At 46.9% G+C, this 25145-nt stretch overlaps 1 protein-coding gene and 1 long non-coding RNA gene across 2 annotated transcripts; one reads left to right on the top strand and one right to left on the bottom strand.

The window, feature by feature from the left end:
* Nucleotides 1-816: 816 nt before the first annotated feature.
* Nucleotides 817-10241, bottom strand: LOC148213958 (uncharacterized). The gene is made up of 6 exons (XM_088129470.1): nucleotides 9337-10241; nucleotides 6556-7160; nucleotides 6132-6246; nucleotides 5937-6004; nucleotides 4017-4146; nucleotides 817-3158 (listed from the first exon to the last, which is right to left on the bottom strand). Exons 2-6 carry the CDS (start codon nucleotides 6970-6972, stop codon nucleotides 1588-1590), a joined length of 2301 nt encoding a protein of 766 aa, XP_087985596.1. The 5' UTR covers nucleotides 6973-7160; nucleotides 9337-10241; the 3' UTR covers nucleotides 817-1587.
* Nucleotides 10242-10509: 268 nt separating this feature from the next.
* Nucleotides 10510-20451, top strand: LOC148213959 (uncharacterized). Its single transcript, XR_015793665.1, has 3 exons — nucleotides 10510-10648; nucleotides 16949-17947; nucleotides 20356-20451. It is a non-coding gene; the product is annotated as an uncharacterized LOC148213959 (long non-coding RNA).
* The last annotated feature ends 4694 nt before the right edge of the window (nucleotides 20452-25145 follow it).

Raw genomic sequence — 25145 nt, forward strand, 5'->3', positions numbered from 1 at the left:
GAGAGAAGCTTTGCATGCTCCATGTGAGGAAGTCAGACCCTGATGCTTCCTGCTGGTGGTTGCCATGAGGAAGGTGCAGGAGGAGACCCAAGAGTGCCCAGCAACATCAATGTCAATAAAAAACAACAGACGTGGCGCTACTGGGCATAGATGTAGGGGGGGAGGATGCAATAGAGCCTGGGCACCAAGGAATGCTTCTCCAGCTAGGGCCAGAGAGACCTGAAGGGAGCCTCACAGCAGGAGAGAGAGCAGCGCAACTGATCCTGTGCAAAAACCCCTCCCCTCCTGTGACAAAGGGAACCCCCTGCCCAGAGGAGAGGAAAGGAAAGGGGGAAGACAGTTTGAGGCCACAGGAGCAAAAGTGTCAGTGAACGGAGGCACTGGGCATTTGAGAGCAGGCAAAGTATTCTGCCCTGCAGGAAAAAAAAACTGCTTCGCATCTCCGAATAGAAGATTCCCCTACAAGAGTGGCGAAGGATGGTCCTTTTCTTCAGTGGACTTCAGTAGGAACTCCCGAGGAGGTTTGCGGTCACCTTAGGAGGAGTTTTCGAAGCTCTTGAGTTCGGCGTGGATCTGTTTCATGCAAAAGGCTGAAAACGCCTGCCTCTTCCTCCCGCTGACCACTGCATACACGGACATTTCAACCGCCAGATTGTGATTGCTGAACACCAGTATAAATATTGGGTCTCCACGTCTGTGCCTCATGACTGGCAAGGGAGATTCCCTGTCTACACAAAGCCATTGAATGACTCTAAAATTGGTGACTATTTTGACTTTGTGAGAGAGCAGATGCGAACTCTAATAATCAACCGAAACTCTAAATATGCTTTTATTGTTGATTATGCCATGTGTATACAGTACATACGATGGGCAGGTAAAGCCGCTCGAGTGAAACTCAGGGCATCCTGCGGAGGGCTGAGCGCGCTGATTGCAAGAGAGCTCGCAGGAGTGGACTGACCAATAGAAGAGAATATGTGCAGCTCAGGGTTGAACTGTGGAGTCCTTGGGATCCTCTGAGCTTGGTTGTCTTCTCGCAAAAGTTTTGTTACCTGGCTACGTTACATCTTCAGTGCAAGCAAGAAACGTTTGCAAGAAAACAACCAAGCCCAGAGAGCCCCAAGGACTCCCCAGGGGTGGACTGCCCTGCATTCACCCACCTGAGCCATTTCCCTTCTCCCTCCTGGAGACATTTGCGGTCATTCCTCAGCTACAGGAACAGCCCAATGACTGAAAAGGCATTTGGAGAGCCAGAAGATTCCTCGGACTCCTTTGGAGTTGCGTTACAGCACAGAGAAAGAATGCAGACACAACCCTTAGCCAGTGAGGTAAGTGGAGAAGGCCCTTCTGCTGTTCAGCCTGGGAGCTGTGGAGAGATCTTGGCAAGAACTGGGCAGAAGATCCTGGAGGAGGAAACCACCCGTTCAGACGTTCAGCCCCAGAACCTCAGCAGCGTCCAATACCAGGATCCCTGCTAGTAGAAAAACTCTTTCCATGCTCCACACATTTATATGGTTTCTCCCCTGTGTGGATCCTTTTATGGGAAGTAAGATAACAGCTAGTAGTAAAGTTCTTTCCACACTCCATGCATTAATATGATTTCTCCCTTTTGTGGATTCTTTTATGATGGGAACTAAGATTATTGTTTCGACGAAAAGTCTTTCCACACTCCATGCATTTATATGGTTTCTCCCCTGTATGAATCCTGTTATGAGAATTAAGTTCACTGCTAGTAATAAAGCTCTTTCCACACTCCATGCATTTATATCGCTTCTCCCCTGTGTGGATCCTGTTATGGGAAGTAAGATAACTGCTAGTAGTAAAGTTCTTTCCACACTTCATGCATTTATATGGCTTCTCTCCTGTGTGGATCCATTTATGGGAAGTAAGATAACGGCTGCTAGTAAAGTTCTTTCCACACTCCATGCATTTATATGGTTTCTCCCCTATGTGGATCCTGTTATGTGAATTCAGACGATCCTTCCGAGTAAAGCTCTTTCCACACTCAGTGCATTTATATGGTTTCTCCCCTGTGTGGACCCTTTTATGGGAAGTGAGATCACGGCTAGTAGTAAAGCTCTTTCCACACTCCAGGCATTTATATCGCTTCTCCCCTGTGTGGATCCTGTTATGGGAAGTAAGATAACTGCTAGTAGTAAAGTTCTTTCCACACTTCATGCATTTATATGGCTTCTCCCCTGTGTGGATCCATTTATGGGAGGTAAGGTAACGGCTTTTAGTAAAGTTCTTTCCACACTCCATACATTTATATGGTTTCTCTCCTGTGTGGATCCTGTTATGTGAATTCAGCTGATCTTTCCGAGTAAAGCTCTTTCCGCACTCAGTGCATTTATATGGTTTCTCCCCTGTGTGGACCCTTTTATGGGAAGTGAGATCACGGCTAGTAGTAAAGCTCTTTCCACACTCCAGGCATTTATATGGCTTGTCCCCTGTGTGGATCCATTTATGGGAGGTAAGTTGACTGCTATTAGTAAAGTTCTTTCCACACTCCATACATTTATATGGTTTCTCTCCTGTGTGGATCCTGTTATGTGAATTCAGATGATCCTTCCGAGTAAAGCTCTTTCCACACTCAGTGCAGTTATATGGCTTCTCCCCTGTGTGGACACTTTTATGGGAGGCGAGTTGACTGCTATTAATAAAGTTCTTTCCACACTCCATGCACTTATATGGTTTTTCCCCTGTATGGATCCTGTTATGGGAATTCAGATGACCCTTGTGAGTAAAGCTCTTTCCACACTCAGTGCATTTATATGACTTCTCCCCTGTGTGGATCATTTTATGAGACGTAAGGGACCGATTTTCACAGGAAACAGTGAAGGTCCAATTGGGTTTTTTTCCATTGTCTCTGCATATATAATCTTCTCCTTTGGTTTGGGCTGGAGAATGTTCATTTACCACTAATTTGTCTTTTAATCGTCTTATACTTTTCCCCATATATCTTTCCTTTATTTTTCCTTGTTGGTCAAGAAAGCCTTGCATCTCAGCATCTATGGAAGATGAGTTTTCCTGATTCCAAATCTTTGACTGGTTTCCCTCATGCCTTTCTAGTTGCATCTCCAGTTCCTTGTCCCTTCCGCCTCCATGCCTGATCATTTGGAATTTTTCACTGGGATCTTTATTCTCATAGCGATGGCCACCTGCAAAGGAAAAGAGAAATGAAAATGATAGCAAGGTTGGGGGAAAAGATCAAACTGTACGATTTGCATGTTAGCATGCTTACAGTGCCATGGTATAGTAATAATTTCTATTTTCATGAGCCATAATAGCTTTGAAAGCATCTACAGCATCCGGTTTGTTTATAATCATCCTTATGTAGTCAAACCTTTCCCAGAGTCAGTGTTGATTCAGGAAGAATCCGGGGAAACATCCAAGGAGGCATTAGGAGAAAACCTAACATTTATTGGAGGGGGGGTCAGTAACAGGAACGACCAGTGAGAACTAAATCAATTTTGAAATTCGTCCTTTTCTTCCTACCCAAACTACCTTCCATTTGCTATTCATTTTTCAAATGAGAAAATCACATGGTTGTAGAGAAAAAAATTCTAGAGCTCTTCTCTTAACCCTAAACAGCACGTTTGCAATGGAAAAACAGCACCATTTTGCCCTTAACCCCAAGGCTCAGGATAGAAATCAAAAGGAAGACAAGTCATTCACCCAACAGCCTGAATAAATGAGAATCCCTCAGAGGACAGACATGGAAGCATTTGGGCCCAAAAAAATGAAATCAGTGTGATGGAGTTGAGCATCTCCTCAAGTCAAGGAAATAGTTTTTCATTGATATGTTAAATAGAAATGGAAAAATTCCCCAGATCAGAAATGCATCTAAGCAGAAAGTCATTGACCTCCTTCTTTCCTCGGAGCAGGAGAAGGCCAGATCTTTTCCTTCTCCCTCCCAAGAGATGACATCTGGTTGGAGATTTTCTTAATAAGATGTAGCTGATGGCAGGTAACTAAGTCATCCCAAACTCTCTGATGGGAGAGAAGCAAAACCTTACCCAGAGAGATCACGTTGCGATAATTTTCCAGCATGACTTCCCAATGCAGCGCTTTTTGGGGAGGATCCAGCTGAGACCACTCCTCCTCAGAGAAATACACAGCCATCTCCTCGAAGGACACAAGAACCTCCTGAAGAAAGAAAGAAAAAAGAACAGAACAGGCCCGGAGGATTTGCAAGATCTCTCCTGTTCCTCACAAATTCCGAAAGCAAAGATATGCACCAAGTTGAATGGCTGGGCTTTGTGGAATTCCAGGGTTTAGGTGAGAAAATGGAAAGAGCCAAACCTTTTGACTGAAGAAACATTTGAGGTGGGGCTGTTCAACTCGATTGCTTCTACAGGACTTTCAGTACCATTCAGTGATAACAACCCCAATTTTCTTCTGGATCGATCCATCAGTTGATCCATTCACCCATCTTGAAAGGACTCTCACCTTCTTGATGGACTTCAGCAGCCCCACCTATCAATGTCTCCAATCCTTCCTGTGTTTGCAGAAGGAAATCGGGGGGCAGGGGGATTCTTTCTAGCATTTCAGCAAATGGCTTACGGTGTCCCCAGAAGGACCAATCGTGCCCATGCTCAACAACTCCATGAAAATCCTGGGAGAGCAAAGCCAGGGATTTGGGTGGGGGGCCATCAATATCCAGAGGTACACAAGCCGGGTTCTTCTCCTCCTCAGACTGCAAGAAAGGTGCTAGTAGTCTGAGCCATTGGCTGAATGGGAGACAAAAAAGCTGAGACAATTTTCTGGGAAGGACATTTCGCAGCCTTTGCCAAGGTGGATTCCTTGGCCTCCAAATCGAGGCACAAATTAGAGGATTAGAAATTACTTTGGAAGTCAAAAGGGCCTTGATTATATGCTCTTTCAGAACAATTTCACTTATAGACTCTTCTCTCTGGCCACTTTAATTGGATTTTAATAGTCTGTCTTATGTCTTAATCTGATGTGCTGATATTTCTTATCACTGGTTGGAAACAAGGCTTTTTAAAAATGGCAATGTGCCAGTCTGAGTATTTAGTTATTTTTGAGCAGTCTTGCACAATTCCAACTCAAAGAATGGAAAAATGAATGGGTCTCTGTTTAGCAGTTCCTAATAATATTATTCCTATCTCTTGAGAAAGTTTTGAATAAATTAATTATTATAAACTAATAGTAGGAAGAGTAAGTAGCAAAAGGAGAGTTATGTACTGGTCTTTAAAAAAAAAGATATCCTAATAAGACCAGGTTGCCTAAGGGACCGCCTCTCCCCTATGTCTTCAACCCGTCCCACCCGATCGCACAGAGAGGGCGTGCTTCGGACCCCCTCAGTAAAAGAACTCCACCTAGCGAGGTCCAGAAGGCGGGCCTTCTCTGCTGTAGCCCCGCCCTTTGGAACATTCTGCCCCCAGAGGCGCGATTGGCCCCCTCGCTCCTGGCCTTCTGAAGGGCCTTGGAGACCTGGTTCTGCCACTTGGCCCCGGGTGGGGAGGGAATACTTCCAGCAGGGGGATGGCTAGCCCTGTAATAGCCAGCTCTCCGCAGCCTGATTTTCCATCTGCTTGGATCTTCCTTTCTTTAGTACTGTTTTAAATTTTGGATGGTTTATGTGTTTTAGATGTATTTATAGTTTTAATGTTTTTTGTAAGTCGCCCAGAGTCCCCTATTGTGGGGGAGATGGGTGGGGAGAAATCCAATGAAATAAAATAAAATAAAAATAAATCTCAGGGAGGAAGTCCAAACCAACCAAAGACTTCAGGGTAGGCTGAGCTGACTGAGAGCAACCTGAATCTTCCATTCACCATTCCATGTTGCTCAACGACAAGAAAACACCCAGGCCCACAAAAGGGGGAAAAATGGAAGGAGAGAGCACTGTGTTCACCAGCTTGACTTCCTGAAGGAACGGGAGAATACAATCTAATAGATAAATTTCCTCCTCTTACTTCAGCTGGAGGTTCAGCCCCTGTTTCAGCTCCACCAGAAAGAGCAGACAACTTCGTTCGAGTCTTCCCTGTGAGGGAGAGAGAATTTTAAAGTGCAGAATTAACAAAATTGGAGGAGGCATTCTAGAGAAGAGAAGACATAGAGAAGATGAGAGAGCTGGGATCTCTCTGGGGAATGGAAGGCCCTTCGATTACCTCCTGCGGTGTCATGACTTGGATCTTCCTGAGAGATCCTGCTGAAAGACAGCTCGTGAGGGGGACTGGAGGGATTCCTCCTTCCGTCAGGATCTCTGATGTCCACAGTGAAGGACTTGAAATAGGAGGCAGGAGAAAAGAAGAAGAATTAACAGGCATCACATAACATGAGGTAAATTCTTGTTCTCTGAACACAACTTCAAAGCCCCCAGTGTCCTTCAGGGTGGCTGGAAAGTGAGAAAGGAACGGCTGTCCCAAATCTATATTCTAGAATGGACAAGGGAACAATGTCCTACAAGAATCATTGAAACACCTCCACATATTAGGAATGCTAGAGAACTCTGGTGGGGAGGGGTTAAGAATTCAAATGCATGGCTTATTCCATTCAGACCCCTTCTGGGCTCCCAAAATGAAGGTCTCCCACCTGCACCTCGACCTGCTCCTTCTGCTCCTCTGTCTGGCTCAGGAGGAAGCCTTCTGCCAGGGCCACTGCCTGGGAGCTGGTCTCTACTCCGCACTCCCGCACCCAGCTCTCCATCTGCAGGGGCAGAAGGGCCAGGAACTGCTCCATAACAACCAGGTCCAGCATCTGCGCTTTTGTGTGCTTTTCTGGTCTCAACCATCGACGGCAAAAGTAGTGGAGACGGCTGCAAAGTCCTCGGGAACCCTCAGCCTCCTGGTATTGGATGCTCCTGAAGTTCTGGGGCTGAACGTCTGGACCGATGGCTTCCTCCTCCAGGATCTTCTGCCCAGTTCTTGCCCAGATCTCCCCACAGCTGCCAGGCTGAACAGCAGAAGGGCCTTCTCCAGTTCCCTCACTTGCTAAGGGTTGTGTCTCCATTCTTTCTCTGTGCTGTAACGCAACTCCAAAGGGGTTGGAGGAATCTTCTGGCACTCCAAATGCCTTTTCGTTCACAGGATTGTTCCTCTAGCTGCAGGAATGACCGCAGCAGGCCATTCAGCCCTCTTTGCCCAAGGGAGAATTTTGTCTGTACGTGAGGACCTACAAAAGGCTTCCAGTTTGTGTGTCTGAGATGGAAAAGAAAAGAAATTTCAAGAATTAGAAAGTGATGGATTTCAACCTTGAACAACACTCATCCCCATGGAAAGCACCATTTTTCTGAGCTGGTAGAGGACTGGGGTGGCATTGATCAGATAGGTCCTGTGTTTATTTGTGTGTTTCTCTGTGGGTGTTGTAAAATATGGGATTGACTTCCATCAAGGACCGGGAATGCCCAATAAATGCATCTTGGAGCATTTTCTATTTCTTTTTCTCAGAAGGAAGGGCTGGCTTTTTAAAAACCCATATCTACGTTTCCCTACAAGCAGGATTCACACAACATGCCAAACCCCAAACAGGTTAACAAACCACCAAAGTTATGTGGACCTCTACACAAGAAGCTTTCTATAAAACTGAAACAAGAGATAAAGATAAATGGATGAGATACTTAGACCTATTAGAAAAAGAACAAGGAGAACTCAAAATTAAATCAAAAGAACAATTGGTTTTAGAAGGATATACCTTTCAATGGCTTTCCTATATGCAATACAAAGAAAAATTTAAAATCAGTAAAAAAGAATTTGGATTTGGACAGAATAAATCGGAATTTGAAATCCAATTATGTGAAAGATGAACATTTAATAGCAAAAATGTAGAAATTATTGTTGAGAGAAGAAATGGTTGAAGAACAAGTTAAAGAATGTATCATTAAATGGGCAAAAAATTTTGGTCATAATATACATATGCAGCAATGGGAAAATATGTGGTCTAAAGGATTAAAATTTACTTTATGCTATACCTTGAAAGAAAATTTCTATAAAATGATGTATCGATGGTATATGACACCCCAAAGACTATCAAAGATGTATGGGACAATTTCCACCGTTTGTTGGAAATGTAACCAACAAGAGGGGTCGTTTTACCATATGTGGTGGACACGTAAAATTGCAAAGAAATTTTGGACTCAAATACAGAAATACCTCAGTTCACAAACGCTTCTGTTCACGAACAATTCGGTTCGCGAAAAGCAGCATTCGCAAACTTTTGCTTCCGTTCGCAAACTCCGCATCGGGTGACAAACACGACCTGCGGCCACCTTCCCTGCTCTGACACGTGGTCGTGGCTTCCTCTAGGCGAGATCGCAGTCGCAGACAGACACTTGCTGTGAAGCTTTTGGTGTCGCCTCAAGCAAGGTTAGTGTTGTCTCTCTTCATACTGTACTGTACTTTGTTTCATATTTTTGTGGTTAAAAAAAAATACATACGGTTCAGACGGATTACCCTTATTTACATTGAACCTTATGGGGAAATTTGATTCGGTTCACGACCAGAATCGTGGAACGAATTAAGTTCATGAACCGAGGAACCACTTGTACAAACGTTGATGCAGAGCATACTACAAATACAGATTCGATTTACACCAGAATTATTCCTGCTGGGGATAATGGACTTTCAAATAGGAAAAGATCTTATCAGAATCACCCAATACATGATTACCGCAGCAAGACTTCTTTATGCACAATTCTGGAAAACCCAGACACTACCAACAATACAAGAATGGTTGTCAAAACTGACGGAAATGGCAGAAAATGACAGACTGACTTGCTTCTCAAAAGAAAACCCAAACAACTATTACCTTAAAGAATGGAAACCTTTGATGGACTATTTGCAAAATGCAGGTGGGGTGAAGCTTACATGGGGGTTTGAAGATTAGATTATAAACGTAATGGGATATGTTTAGACAAAGAATTATTCCTATTTAATGTATTAAAAACTAGCACTTATGATATTATTTCTAAAACCAGAGATAGACTGGAAGTTATCTATTTTTCCTATCTTTTTTTCTTTTCCTTTACCTCACTTTTTCTTTTCCTTTTCCTAATATTTTGTATTTCAAACTTTCTTTTTCATTCCTAACTTTTAAATATGTATCTTCAAAATCTCAGTAAAATATTATAAAAAAAAAACAAAGAAACAAACCACCAAAGTTCACTTCAGATAAAATGAAATACCAATGAAATGACCCTGGGTTGGGATAGGCTTTCTCCAGGGTTGGCTTTTAAGAGCCAAGTCACACCAGGACAGCCAGGCGGGTTCAGACAACATGCCCGAAGCCCAAACACATTCCCCAACCGCAGGGGCCGAGTTCACCCAAAGCACAGGGCGTGAAGGAAGGAAGCTGAAGAGGATCTCCTGATTCACTCACCCTCCTAAGACATGTCGAACTGCAGAGGATCCAGCCCTGTTTCAGCCTCATCAGCGCGTGGTGAGAATGCAGGCACAACCTCGGGCACCTCCTTCCTTGCAGGGCTTTTCTTCTTTCCTGCTGGAGAGTTTCAATGCAAACTCTCCCTCTCCCAGGATCTCTTCCCTGCAAGACTTCCCTTCAGCCTTTTTACCTCCTGCGAAGCTCAGAGGGTTAAAGAGAGAGAGTGTGACGTCCTAGAGAGGCAAGACGTAGTGATGTCACTGCATTTCCCACCCACCTCTGGGAAGCCACCTGTGGCTATCGCCCTCCAGTGGCCCAACGCTGAGGCGCATGGTGTTCCCCTCTCTTTCTAGAGCGAGCCCCCTGGTGGAGGCTGTGTGCAATGCAGGACCTCTTGCAAAGAGGGGAGAGAGGGTGTGGCTTCCATGGAGGAAGGGGGCTGTGGTGTCCCCTCTGATCAGGAAGCCTTCTCCATCCAGCTGCTTTCAACAACCTTAGAACATCTCCAAGCCTCCATTTTTAAGAGAGTTTCTGGACAAAGTTGCGTCCCGGGTAGAGGGAGCTGGTGGAGCAAAGCAGCAGACAGGAAATGGAATTCAGCATTTTTCCTACTTAAGAGAGTAAAAAGAATCCTGTCTTGATTCTGCATCCCGTAAAAGTGGTCAGTGGGACACTCTGAAAGGCTTTCAAGCTGCTGTCCTTGTGCCCCACGAGAACATCGCAGAGCTCCAACAGGCTCTGTGGTGTCCAATTCCTGACCTGGCTTGCCTGAAAGGGCTGATGCTCTGCAACTGCAGAGAGCCTTAGAGGAAGCCGACGATTTGGCTCCTTGGCAATCGGTTTCCAGCCGGGATACAGGATGGGAATTGCATTGGTTGCACTTATAAATGACTTATGGAGAGACCAGGATTGGGGAGTCCAGTCCTCCTAGGTCTCTCATTGGCTTTCGGTACCCCTGACCGTGGCCTTCTTCTGCAATGTGTCTGAGGGAATGCCCTGCTTTGCAGTGGTTCTCCTCCTTCCAGAGGGCCTGATGGTGGAAATCCTCCCTCTCCTTCAAGCAACTGCCTTTGTGTTTATTCCCGGCTTGGAGATGAACCTCCTCAGCTTTCTTTATACAATTTGGTGAGGCAGCCAGGAGCCTGAGACTAACCGGATCAATGGACTGAGCCCGGGCAAGTTCACCCGGCCGGCACCGGATCATTTGACCGGAGGGTGGCATCCCGGACTCTGCCCGCGTCAACATTGGTAGTAAAAGGAGGTTTGGTTTTGAGCTAAACAGTTGCTTGAACCTGAGACTTCAGAGTGGGTAAGTGCCCTTTTCTGCGTTTTGTGCCCAGCGGATGTGTGAGTGTGAGACTCCCTCTTTATGTTTCAATCCACGCTGGTGACCAGGGCTCTGGGTCTACAAATTCAATTCCAGCCACCCCCAGACTTCCGCGAGTCCTTCTTGGACAAGGATTGGGAGGTCCTAGAAAGCAAGGGGGGCTGACAAGACTCATGTGCTTCAACAGGTAGCGCAAGGTCGTGTGCTTGAGTATCTGGGCAAATACCGGCCTGCTTGTCTTGTTCCTCTCTTAGTCTAGAACCAGGGAGTGAGGAGGAGGGCCAGTAGTTCACTGGGGAGTCTCCGGGTGTAAAGCATACGCCTAACACCTTGGGGGACACGCGTGTCATCAGTTAGGGAAGATGGGGAATGAGCAGCCCAAGGTCTCCTGACCTCCCTACGGAAGGGATGCTCCTCGCCTAGGATGGGGGTTATTACCCGTACAGGCGGGGACGAGGAAGAGTTGTGCACGAGGTTTGTGTCTGGGATGGGCTCGGGTGACCGACACAACTGGTAGACCAATTTGGCCTGCAATGGGGACCTTCGACTGCACCATATTAAAATCTTTGTGATCGAAACTAAAACCTTCCCATCTGCCCTGTTGGTTCTGCTGGGCAGAACTTTCTAATCCCGAGTGTAGCTTTTAATTCCTCCATGCCCAGTGCCCCCCCAGCCCATCCTGAGTTGCATGCCTTGGACGGAAGTCTGCAAGGAAATTGAATGGCGCCTTTATGAAAGAATCCCGTAGCTGGCCAAGCAGAAGATAATTACATTTTGTTTTTACCCACGTGCCTTTCTACCCGTCTGACCTGGACGGAAGACGCTCCTCCCTTTCCAAAGGACCCACAGATGGTCACTAGGAGCCTGCAGGCCATTACTGAAAGCCATACCCATCTTGGGCAGACCTGATGCAGGTCCTGGAGATCTTCCTTACCAGAGATGAGAATTAATTACCTAATTAAGTAATTACCTAATTAGTTCCCACCCTCGAACAGATCTGAGATTCTAGTGCCTTTTCAGGAACGAGGAGGTATTAAATTCCTTTGCAGCTGAAGTATATAAAAATGTTTTCATCTTAGAAATGTGATGAGCAGCCCACGTTCTGCCTCAGGGCTGCTTGAATTCACCCACACCCTTTCACCGCATGAGGGCCTGCAGTCTGGGGATGAATTTTTACAATTATGCTAACCTCCGAAGATTTGTCTTCCCTGTGGCAGTAAGAGTCAGCCTAGCAGCTTCATCTTACACTGCATGATCAGGGAATTCATCCTAACACGGCTCAAGGATCCCTACGAAGGTGATCTACTGGCTCTGGACTCAGCCACTCTCTGCACTGTGAGGCAAAGCCAATCTTTGGAGATCTCTTGGGATATTGGCACTGGGCTTTCACAAGGAAGGCCTCCCAAAGCAGCCAGTCCACCTCCTCTCTGGCCACAAATTGTTGAAGGGGAGGAGACCACTACTGGACCAAGCCATCCTGAAGCTCCATCAACGCTTTGTTGACCCCCACCTAGTCTATGCCCAATATCAAAACCTCCCCCAGGAGAGAGGGTCCTCACGCTCCATGTGTGGACGTCAGACCTTGATGCTTTCCTGCTGGTGGTTGCAATGAGGAAGGTGCAGGAGCAGAGCAAGAGTGCCCAGTGACATCAATGTCAATAAAAAACAACAGACTTGGCGCTACTGGGCATAGATGTACAGGGGGAGGATGCAAGAGACCCTGGGCACCAAGGAATGCTTCTCCAGCTAGGCCCAGAAAGACCTGAAGGGAGCCTCACAGCAGGAGAGAGAGTGGTGCAAAGGAAAGGAGGAAAGACAATTCAGGGCCACAGGAGCAAAAGTGTGGGTGAAGGGAGACACTGGGCATTTGAGAGCAGGCAAAGTATTCTGCCCTGCAGGAAAAAAAAACTCCTTCACATCTCCAAATAGAAGAAGATCCCCCTACAAGAGTATCGAAGGATTGTCCTTTTGTTCAGTGGACGTCAATAGGAACTCACGAGGAGGATTCCGGTCACCTCAGGAGGAGTCTTCCAAGCTCTTGAGTTGGGCGTGGATCTGTTTCAAGCAAAGGTCCCTGCGCTGGCGGAAAATGCCTGCCTCTTCCTCCTGCTGACCGCTGCATACACGGACATTTCAACTGCCAGATTGTGATCGCTGAACAGCAGTATAACTACTGGGTCTCCACGTCTGTGCCTCATCACTGGCAAGGGAGATTCCCTGTCTACACAAAGCCATTGAATGACTCTAAAATTGGTGACTATTTTGACTTTGTGAGAGGGCGGATGCGAACTCAGCAATCTCTAATAATCAACCAAAACTCTAAATGTGCTTTTATTGTTGTCTACAATACATACGATGGGCAGGTAAAGCCCCTCAAGTGAAACTCAGGGCATCCTGCGGAGGGCTGGGCATGCTGATTGCAAGAGAGCTCGCAGGGGTGGACTGAGGAATAGAAGAGAATATGTATGGCTCAGGGTTCAAATGTGGAGAACTTCGGGTCCTCTGACCTTGGCTGTTTTCTGGAAAACGTTTCATTACCCGGTTAGGTGACATGTTCAGTGTAGGAAGAAATGTTTGCAAGAAAACAACCAAGCTCAGAGAACCCCAAGGACTCCAAATGGGTGGACTGCCCTGTATTCAGCCACCTGAGCCATTTTCCTTCTCCCTCCTGGAGACATTTGCTCTTTTAATTTCGTTGATAATTCCAAATTGATAGAGGGAATTATAGAGGATTTCAAAACTTTGGTTGACAACATTGGCTACAGTCAGGGCTGCTTTGATTTCTCACGGCTTACCGCCTGGTTACCATACTTTGCCTGGCTGAAGACAACATTTCTGGGGATGATGGACTTGGTGGTAATAGGAATATTTGTTTGCTGTTTTGCTCAGGGCTTACCCTCCTGCCTGGGGTGTTGTAGGGGATGCTCTTCTGTTCTCAAAGCAAGATCAACACCCTTTCCCCAAGGCAGGGATCCCTAATCTTGATGCAGAATGGCCAAAAATACGAATCTGAGTCACAGGATGATGTATAGCCAAAAGATTCCCTAACTGATTCTGCATAAAATATTCTGTTTTTGCACAAAAAGAAAGAGGAGGGATTGTGAGAAGGAGATCCAATTCCACCCGCATCATGTCAGCAGGAAGTCAAAGCTTCCCATTTCTCTGATACTTTTATTCTTTATCTGAACAGTAATCAAGGCATATGATCAAATTATAGTAAGAATGGGCTTACCTAAAAAGATTAAAAATGTAGCAGGAAGAACTTCAAACTTCCTTTTTCATTTCTAACTTTTAAATATGTATCTTCAAAATCTCAGTAAAATATTATAAAAGAAAACAAAGAAACAAACCACCAAAATTCAGTTCAGATAAATGCAATGCCAGTGAAATGAGCCAGGCTTGGGATGTTCTAGTTCCCTTTCTTCAGAGTTTGCTTTTGAAGAGCCAAGTCACACCAGGACACCCAGGTGTGTTCAGACAACATGCCGGAAGCCCAAACAGATCCCCCAACTGCATGGGCCGAGTTCACACAAAGCACAGGGCTTGAAGGAAGGAAGCTTAAGAGGATGTCCTGGTTCACTCACCCTCCTAAGACGCGTTGAACTGCAGAGGATCCAGCCCTATTTCAGCCTCAGCAGCACGTGGTGAGTGCAGACACAACCTCGGGCACCTCCTTCCTTGCAGGGCTTTTCTTCTTCCCTGCTGGAGATTTGCAACAATGCAAACCCTCCCCCAGGGCCTCCTCTGGATCTCTTCCCTGCAAGACTTTCCTGCAGCCTTTTACCTCCTGCAAAGCTCAAAGGGTTAAAGAGAGAGAGCGCAGCTTCCTAGAGAGGCAAGATGTAGTGCTGTCACTCCATTTCTCTGAGAAGCCACCTGTGCCTATCGCCCTCTCCTGGCCCAACACCGAGGTGCATAGTGTTCCCCCCTCTTTGTAGAGGGAGCCCCCTGGTGGAGGCTGTGTGCAATGCAGGACCTCTTGCAAAGAGAGGAGCAAGGCTGTTATTTCCATGGTGTTCAGGAGGAAGGGGGCTGTGGTGTCCCCCTGATAAGGAAGCCTTCTCCATCCAGCTGCTTTCGACAACTGTAGAACATCTCCAAGCTTCCATTTTTAAGAAAGGTTCTGGAGAAATGTATTGTCGAAGGCTTTCACGGCCGGCATACGATGGCTGGTGTGGGTCTTCCGGGCTGTGTGGCCGTGTTCTTGAAGTTTTGTTTCCTAACGTTTCGCCAGCACCTGTGACCAGCATCTTCAGAGTGCAGGAGCACAGACAGGAGCAATTCTCTCTGTGCCCAGGGTGATGTGACCGTTTTGTGGGTATTTATAGAGATCTGAGGGGGGGGGAGAAGGGGCGGGATTGGGGTGTGGGGGGGTTGGGTTACTGAGTGGCTGCTTGTTTTGGTGTCTGAATCTGTGTGTATCTTCCTGGGGATTAGGCAGGGTTTTTTCTTCTATTGAATTGTTAGCGAGGGGCTGCTGGGGGTGATTAGCAAGTTCATTGTGTGAACTGTTCACATGTCCTGGTGGTTGAGCTGAGTTCGTTGACCTTTTGCAGGCTGTATTTTTCAGGATTGGTAGCCAGGTTTTGTTGATTTTTAGACTCTCCTCTTTTTTATTGAAACTGTGCTGGTGTTTGTGAATCTCAATGGCTTCCCGGTATAGCCTGGTATAGTAGCTTTTGGTGTTGTCCAGGATCTCTGTGTTTTCAAATAGGATTTTGTGTCCAGTGTGCTTGAGAGCATGTTCAGCTACTGCAGATTTTTCTGGTTGCTGTAGTCTGCAGTGTCTTTCGTGTTCTTTTATCCTGGTCTGGTTGCTGCGTTTTGTGGTCCCGATGTGTACTTGCCCGCAACTGCATGGTATGCGGTATACTCCTGCGGCGGTGAGGGGATCCCTTTTGTCTTTTGCTGATTTTAGCACTTTTTGTACTTTTCTGGTGGGTCTGAAGATTGTTTGGAAATTGTGTCTTTCCATCAGTTTTCCCATGCGGTCTGTGACCCCTTTGATATAGGGCAGAAATACTTTGTTTGTGGGTGGCTGTTTTTCTTCTTCAGTCGCATGTTGCTTTCTTGGTTTGATGGCTCTTTTTATTTCATTCTTGGAGTAGCCATTCGCCTGTAGGACCCAATTAAGGTGGTTAAGTTCAGAGTTTAGGAATTGGGTTTCGCAGATCCGATTGGCGCGATCCATGAGGGTTTTGATAATGCCTCTTTTCTGACGTGGGTGGTGGTTGGAGTTTTTGTGTAGGTACCGGTCTGTGTGGGTGGGTTTTCTGTAGACTTTGTGTCCTAATTTGAGGTCTGGTTTGCGTATGACCAACGTGTCTAGAAATGGAAGTTGGCCGTCCACTTCTTTTTCCATGGTGAATTGTATATTGGGGTGGACGCTGTTTAGGTGGTTCAGGAACTTCTCTAGGTCTTCTTCATCCTGACTCCAAATTGCGAAGGTGTCATCCACAAATCGGAACCAGACTGTTGCGGTAACAGGTGCGGTTTCTAAAGCCCGTTTTTCAAAATGTTCCATGTAGAAATTTGCTACGACTGGGCTCAGGGGGCTTCCCATGGCGACACCGTCCATCTGTTCATAGTACTCATTATCCCATAGGAAGTAACTGGTTGTTAGGCAGTGCTGAAATAAGGCTGTGATGTCTTCTGGGAAGATCTGTTTGATGAGTGCCAGGGTGTCCCTCACTGGTACCTTGGTGAACAGGGAGACCACGTCAAAGCTGACCAGTTTGTCCGTGGGGTTGAGTTTCAGGGTGCTGATTTTGTCGATGAAATGTCCTGAGTCTCTGATGTGGGCTGGAGTCTGTCCAACGTGGGTCTGTAGAAGGGTAGCCAGATGTTTGGATAATTCATAAGTCAGGGAGCCAATGGCGCTTACGATGGGTCTGAGTGGGATCGAGTCTTTGTGGATTTTGGGGAGTCCGTATAGTCTGGGTGTAAGGGCTTCTGTCTTGCATATGCGTTGAAGTACATTGGGGTGAAGGGAGGAGCTCCTCATCAGGGTGTTGGTTTGTTTCATGATTTTGCTGGTCGGATCCCATTTTAGTTTTCTGTATGTGGTGGGGTCCAGTAGTTCTCTAACTTTGTCTTTGTATTCATCTGTTTTCATAATTACCGTGGCGTTGCCCTTGTCAGCCGGCAGGATGATGATGTCGGGGTCCGAATTGAGGGTTTCTATGGCATTTCTCTCTTTCCTCGTTATGTTGCTGGTGAGGGGCTTTGCTCTCCGTAGGATCCTTGCTATTTCACCCCTTATTTCCTCTGCTTCCTCTTCAGGACGGTGGCGGATGGCTGATTCCACATTGGCGATGATATCTTCCACAGGAATTCTGGGGGGTGTGATTGTGAAGTTTCCTCCCTTGGCACAGAGAGAATTGCTCCTGTCTGTGCTCCTGCACTCTGAAGATGCCGGTCACAGGTGCTGGTGAAACGTTAGGAAACAAAACTTCAAGAACACGGTCACACAGCCCGGAAGACCCACACCAGCCATCGTTCTGGAGAAAGTTGCATCCTCATTTAGAGGGAGCAGATGGAGCAAAGGAGCAGACAGGAAATGGAATTCAGCATTTTTCTTACTTAAGAGAGCACAAATAATCCTGTCTTGATTCTGTATCCCAGAAAAGAGGTCAGTGGGAAACTCTGACAGGCTTTCAAGCTGCTGTACTTGTGCCCCACAAGAACATTGCTGAGCTCCAACAGGCTCTGTGGTGTCCAATTCCTGACCTGGCTTGCCTGAAAGGGCTGATGCTCTGCAATTGCAGAGAGCCTTAGAGGAAGAAGACGATTTGGCTCCTTGGCAATCGATTTCTGGCCGGGACACAGGATGGGAATTGCCTTGGTTGCGCTTATGGATGACTTATGGAGAGACCAGGATTGGGGGAGTCCAGTCCTCCTAGGTCTCTCAGTGGCTTTAGGTACCCCTGACCGTGGCCTTCTTCTGCGACGTGTCTGAGGGAATGCCCTGCCTTGCAGTGGTTCTCCTCCTTCCAGAGGTCCTGATGGTGAAAGTCTTCCCTCTCCTTCAAGCAAGAACCTGCGTGTTTATTCCCGGCTCAGAGGCAAACCTCATTGGCTTTCTTTCTAACAATTTGGCAAGGCAGCCAGGAGCCCAAGACTAACCGGGTCAGCGGACCGAGCCTGGGCAACTTCACCCGGCTGGCACCGGATCATTTGTCCGGAGGGTGCTGTCCCTGAGTCTGCCCGCTTCGACACTGGTAGTAAAAGGAGTTTTGGTTTTGAGCCAAAGAGCTGCTTGAACCTGAGACTTCAGAGTTGGTAAGTGCCCTTTTTTGCGCCTTGTGCCCAGCAAATGTGTGAATGTTGGTTTCCCTCTTTAGGTTTCAATCCATGCTGTTGACCAGGGCCGTGGGTCTAAAAATTGAGTTCCAGCCGCCCCCAGACTTCCACGACTCCTTCTTGGCCAAGGACTGGGAGGTCCTAGAAAGCAAGGGGGGCTGGCAAGACTCCACATGCCTCAAGAGGTCACGCAAGGTCATGCGCTTGACTCTATCTGGGCAAATACCGGCCTGCTTGTCTTGTTCCTCTCTCAGTCCAGAACCAGGGAGTGAGGAGGAGGGCCAGGAGTTCACTGGGGAGTCTCCGGGTGTAAAGGATACGCCTAACACCTTGGGGGACACGCGTGTCATCAATTGGGGAAGATGGGGAATGAGCAGCCCAAGGTCTCCCGACCTCCCTACGGAAAGGATGCTCCTCGCCTAGGACGGGGCTATTACCCGTACAGGCGGGGACGAGGAAGAGTTGTGCACACGGTTTGTGTCTGGGATGGGCTTGGGTGACCCACACAGCTGGTAGACCAATTTGGCCTGCAATGGGGACCTTCGACTGCACCATATTAAAATCTCTGCGATCGAAACTAAGAGCTTCCCATCTGCCCTGTTGGTTCTGCTGGGCAGGACTTTCTAATCCCGAGTGTAACTTTTAATTCCTCCACTAATTAGGTAAGTTCTTGTGTGTGCCTCCTGCTCATTTCTACTCCCAACGTTGTGTGTGTGTCTGTGTGTGTCTGTGTGTGTGTGTGTGTGTGTGTGTGTTCCCCTTTCCCTCAGCTCTCTGTAATGTCCCTACTTACAATGGATATCCTAAGGCCTTGGGACCTTCCACCCCTAACCCTGGATTTCCCTAAGTCTCAGCCTGTATAGCTGTTAGAATTATCTCTCACCACTTCGTTTCTGAGCCGGGATCAAAGAGACAACAGGCAGTTGCACGAAATTCAGCTCTTTATTCTTCACCCAAAAGCCAAAGTGGTGATGGCAGGCTGATAGGTGGGTGGCCGCGCCTGACCCCCTCCTCTTGGCACAATGGAGGCTTTTTGTTCGGCCCGCTTCAGAATCCCACCCCTTCCTCACCCCCCCGTGTCCCACCTCAGCACCATTCCGGACTAGGACCTTCCTTCCTTCCTTCCTTCCTTCCTTCCTTCCTTCCTTCCTTCCTTCCTTCCTTCCTTCCTTCCTTCCTTCCTTCCTTCCTTCCTTCCTTCCTTCCTTCCTTCCTTCCTTCCTTCCTTCCTTCCTTGTCCGGCCCCTCGACCCTTAACTAAGCACCTTTTTGAAGGGTCAGGATCGGGGGGTAACCCCGATGCAGGCTTCTATGTGGAGCTGAGACCACACCGACACCATTTTGAAGAGGAAGGAGGGCCGTGCACATGTGAAGGCCACCGGGAGGAAATGGCACGTGAACAGCCATGAGCCGTTAGGGGCACAGCACGAGGCCAAACACCCGTGGCTGGGACGGCTGGTAAGGATGTGGGTAAATGTGCTGAAACGCTTGCAAGGGGGCCCGCAACCTGGCAAACAGGATGTGTGAAGCTCAGCTACAAGCTCAAAATAGTTTGCACCCACATAATGGGGGTCTAGCAACATAGAGTGCACTCCAGGCTATAGGGGCAGACCCCACAAAGAGCAGAATGCATAGTCATGAAATTAGGTGCAAGCGTCCCCGCCTTCCAAGGTTGGTGTGATATTTAGCTGTAGCAACATATAGTCTCAAGTTCCTAGTCCTCACTTGCTCTGGGGGTCCTAACATGAGATCTCTTTGCCTAGCTCGCTTGAACTACGCAGAGGATGTGGTTACATAATGTGGTTGGAAGCAGCAGCAGGTGCTGAAAGCTTTTGCGTGCTCAGGAAGTGCGCTTGGGAGTCGGGAGGGGGAACTGGGGAAGTATCAGAATTGCAAGCAAACTGTGTTCGGGGCTCTGGCCGCCTTTCAGCTGGAGTCCCTTTGTTCTGGTACCTTAAGAAAAGCAACCCTTTATTCTGCCCCTCGTCTTTGGATGTCTTTTGGCTTCGACACCAAGCTCAGGCCCGTTTTGTGGCGCAACCTTTTCCCCAGGAAAACTGTCCTTGGATTGGAGACCTTACCTGGTGTCTCTGGGGAGATCTTCGGATCTCTCAAGGCCTCCAAGCTTACAAAATTAAGGGAGGAAACAGGACTCAGAAATCCTTAATGAAAGCCTAACTGCCTCAATACTAAAGATAAGTGTATATATGTGTGTGTGTGTAAATACTAAATATGAAATATATGTGTATGCAATATATAAAAACTTCCATCGTAGCTAATACTCTAGCTGAAAATGTAAGGCTCCTCTTTCTCTTAACTCTGCCCTTTTGATTTTTGTCTTCCTCTCTGCCCCGGTTGCTCCACAAATTCCTACTGAACCAATGTAGGAAAAGAAAAGAAAAGAAAAGAAGAGAAAAGAAAAGAAAAGAAAAGAAAAGAAAAGAAAAGAAAAGAAAAGAAAAGAAAAGAAAAGAAAAGAAAAGGCACCACCAAGTATTGCAATGGGCAATAAAATCTGAATGATGACTGGAATTCTATACTTGGTGGTGCGCATTCCTGACATGCCACATATTTAATCTTTTTTTAAGTACTTTCATAGAGACTCCTCTTGTACTTTGATTTCTGTGTATTTCTCTTTTGGAACAGACCTTTCTCCTTTTCATTTCTCTTCTTGAGGCATGTGTGCTGGTGTATGGTTTGGAAAGCCAATTCACAACATTACCGGGTGAAGCAAAGCCATACATACTTGAGCCACTGGGGTTGTGTGGGGGTAGGAGACCTAACCGTGTTCCCCCCCTCTAACAGATCTGAGATTCTGGGGCCTTTTCATAGAGCTCCGGGTCAGAGGAGAGGAAATCTCCGGAAAGACCCAGGAGAGCTCCAGTGGTCAGGAAGTGGCAACCTTCATTAGAGGAAGACAGAAGTCTGTGTGGACTGCTTTGAACTGCTGGGAGTGGGTTTCAGTGAAGGCAGAAGGGCTGGCGAGGCTGCAGAAGATGGAGCGCGAAGGGGCGAGGTGGTCTTTTGAAGGGCATCAGACGATGCACCATGGACGGAAGCAAAGAAAAGCACATTGTATATGGTAAGAGGGTGTGTGAGGGGTTAGTGTGTTGTGAACAGGGAAGATGAAGGTGGACGTCCATTTACTGGCAACTCTGTCTGAGGGGATGATCTCAAGGTGGTGATAGCAGCAAAAGGGGAGTTAATTAATGAAATGGGAGTCAGACTGGGGTCATAAGCTATCAGGCTCGCACTCCCCACCAGAACATGTCAAGGATACACCATTAGACTCGCATTCCGTCACAGGACATGTCAAGGAGCTCTGCGATGAAGCATGCAGACTGCTTAAAGCAGGAAAAGGAGATATAAGCCCAGGCAAGACTTAACATAGCAAAGGCCCCAAGGCCCCCAGGCGTCCCAGATGCAGAAAACCACAGGTCATCATGGGCACCGTCACATCTATGGGTTGGAAATGTGTAATGTTATTATGGGATGCTGGTTAAGTGTGCATGCTCAACTATGTAACTGTTAGGCACTAGCCTTTGTTTATTCGTTTACCCAAGTTTAGAGAACCAAATTAACTTGAGACGAGGCATTTTATCTAACAAATGTTTTATTGGGCCAAGAAACATCTGGATGGGTCATTCAACACCGTGGCAAAGTGTTGAAAAGAACCACACCTTGCAAAGCAAACAACAAAGATTTTATAGACATCCACAACGTAATCAAATTGTACATCCCCTCATTCCCATATAAAGAAATGCAGGGATGGTCTAAGTGGGGGAAAAGGTGGATCCCAGAAGAAGAAAGTGAGCTCAACTCTCTTCCCCTGTTACCAAGGAAATACCATAGGTTAGCATGTCCTTATCTCTTGTGGAATTCGGGGCCTCTCTCTTTGCAACTTTTACCAAGCTAATTGTTTATTCATTTGAAGACAATCAGGCATTCAACAAAGAGATAAGGTGGGGGGAGAAAACACTGTCCTCTTTACAAAGCAAGTTGATCCTTTATAAATAAGATAGAGTGCACTGTTACATGCATGTTAAATATATATATAAAATATAAAATCATATATTAAAATAATGCCCTTCATAACCAATCATGTAATCTCTGATATTGATCCTGTTTTTCAAAAGATATCTTTTCCTTCCAGTCTATCAGACCTGAAGCTGTGGGGGGGGGGGGGCTTGCTTCCCCTCTAAGGTAAAAAAGGTGATTGCAGGAAATGGACAATGTCAGTCTTTCTTTTTAGAATAAAGATCTGCATTTCAAAGGTTTTCTTTTGCAAATTTTTTTTCTTCCAGCAGCTACAGTTAGGAAAAAGTGATCAGTTTTCTCAGGAAGACCTAGGCAACCTCAGAGGAGCAACAGTTCAGAGAAGGGGGAGGGAGGTCCATTTCTGCCCTATTTCTGAATTGCTGGGCTGCCCCCAGGAGTGCTTTGCATTTCCACTTTGATCAGCAATCTCCTTCTCTGCTTTGCAACAAGAATCCAGCAGTGGCCCTCAAGGGGGTCTTCCTGTGTTTTACTTTTAAACTAAATGGGTGATGGGTTTCATCTTTGTCCCTCAATATGGATATTATGGACAAAAGGGAAACGATGTTTAGGACAATATTTGGTAAAGCCTCCATGGACTGGTATGGTCTATATGAAAACAAAACAAAATCTTTTTAAGAACTTTTGGCTCTGGAAGCAATCGAGGCACTCTATAAATTCCTCTCAGTGCAGATTCCTTCTCTCCAGGTTTTCAAGTTGTCATTCTAGGAAATTATTAGGAATGAGAAGATATTAAAGTCCTTAGCACTTGACGTCTATAATAACGTTTTCATCGAAGTAGAAATGTGATGAGCAGTCCATGTTTTGTCTCAGGGTTGCTGGCATTCACCCACACCCGTTCACAGCAGGAGGGCCTGCAATCTGGGGGTGCATTTCTAGAGTTATGCTGACCTCCCATGATTTGTCTTCCCTGCGGCAGTAAGAGTCAGCCTAGCAGCTTCATCTTACACTGCATGATCAGGTAACTAATCCTAATAAGGCTCAAGGATCCCTACGAAGGTGATGCACTGGATCTGGGACTCGGCCACTCTCTGCCCTGTGAGGCAAAGCCAATCTCTGGAGATCTCTTGGGATACTGGCACTGGCTTTCACACGGAAGGCCTCCCAAAGCAGCCAGTCCACCTCCTCTCTGGCCACAAATGGTTGAAGGGGAGGAGACCACTATTGGGCCAAGCCATCCTGAAGCTCCATCAAGGCTTTGTTGACCCCCCACCTAGTCTTGCCCAATATCAAAACCTCCCCCAGGAGAGAAGGTCCTCACACTCCATGTGTGGACCTCAGACCCTGATGCTTCCTGCTGGTGGTTGCAATGAGGAAGGTGCAGTAGCACACGGAGAGTGCCCAGCGACATCAATGGCAATAAAAAAACAACAGACGTGGCGCTACTGGGCATAGATGTAAGTGGGGGGGGGGTGCAATGGACCCTGGGCACCAAGGAATGCTTCTCCAGCTAGGCCCAGAGAGACCTGAAGGGGGCCTCACAGCAGGAGAGAGAGCAGCACAACTGATCCTGCGTAAAATCCCCTCCCTTCCTGTGACAAAGGGAACCCCCTGCCCAGAGGGGAGGAAAGGAAAGGGGGAAAGACAATTCGTGGCCACAGGAGCAAAAGTGTGGGTGAAGGGAGGCACCGGGCGTTTGAAAGCAGGCAAAGTATTCTGCCCTGCCAGAAAAAAATGCTTCTCATCTCCAAATAGAAGAAGATTCCCCTACAAGAGTGGCAAAGGATTGTCCTTTTCTTCAGTGGACTTCAATAGGAACTCACGAGGAGGATTGCGGTCACCTCAGGAGGAGTCTTCCAAGCTCCTGACTTGGGGCGAGAATCTGCTTAAAGCAAAGGTGGCTGTGCTGGCTGAAAACGCCTGCCTCTCACCCTGACCGCTGCATTCACTGACATTTCAACTGCCAGACTGCCATCGCTGAACAGCAGTATAAATATTGGGTCTCCACGTCTGTGCCTCATGACTGGCAAGGAAGGCTCCCTGTCTACACAAAGTCATTGAATGACTCTAAAATTGGTGACTATTTTGACTTTGTGAGAGAGCGGATACGAACTCAGCACTCTCTAATAATCAACCACAACTCTAAATGGGCTTTTATTCTTGATAGGCCATGTGTCTACGGTACATACGATGGGCAGGTAAAGCCCCTCAAGTGAAACTCAGGGCATCCTGCGGAGGGCTGGGCATGCTGATTGCAAGAGAGAGCTTGGAGGGGTGGACTGACCAATGGAGGAGAATATGTGTGGCTCAGGGTCAAACTGTGGAGTTCTTGGGGCTCTCTGAGCTTGATTGTCTTCTTGCAAAAGTTTCGTTACCCACCTAGGTAACAACCAAGCTCAGAGAGCCCCAAGGACTCCCCAGGGGTGGACTGCCCTGTATTCAACTGCCTGAGCCATTTTTCTTCTCCCTCCTGGAGACATTTGCTCTTTTAATTTCGTTGATAATTCCAAATTGATAGAGGGAAGCATAGAGGATTTCAAAACTTTGGTTGACAACATTAGCTACAGTCAGGGCTGCTTTGATTTCTCACGGCTTACCTCCTGGTTACCATACTTTGCCTGGCTGAAGACAACATTTCTGGGGATGATGGGCTTGGTGGTAATAGGAATATTTGTTTGCTGTTTTGCTCAGGGCTTACCCTCCTGCTTGGGGTGTTGTAGGGGATGCTCTTCTGTTCTCAAAGCAAGATCAACACCCTTTCCCCAAGGCAGGGATCCCTAATCTTGATGCAGAATGGCCAAAAATACAAATCTGAGTCACAGGATGATGTATAGCCAAAAGATTCCCTAACTGATTGTGCGTAAAATATTCTGGTTTTGCACAAAAAGAGAAAGGAGGGATTGTGAGAAGGAAATCAAAGTCTCCCTCACCTCCATCATGTCAGCAGGAAGTCAAAGCTTCCCATTTGTCTCACCCTTCTTTTCTTTATCTGAACAGCAATCAAGGCATATGATCAAATTATAGTAAGAATGGGCTTACCTAAAAGGATTAAAAATGTAGCAGGAAGAATCGGGAGTCCTCCACCCGACCCCAAAATTACATAACTAAAGACCTGGCTGGAAGGGCCAACATTCCTTGAAGCCTTAATCAGATCATATGAAGATTTCTTCTCTGAAGGGAT

Source organism: Python bivittatus, unplaced genomic scaffold, assembly GCF_059951505.1.
Source record: "Python bivittatus isolate LINGU-HERP-01145 unplaced genomic scaffold, Pbiv_v1 ctg000810_np1212, whole genome shotgun sequence".
NCBI lineage: Eukaryota > Metazoa > Chordata > Lepidosauria > Squamata > Pythonidae > Python > Python bivittatus.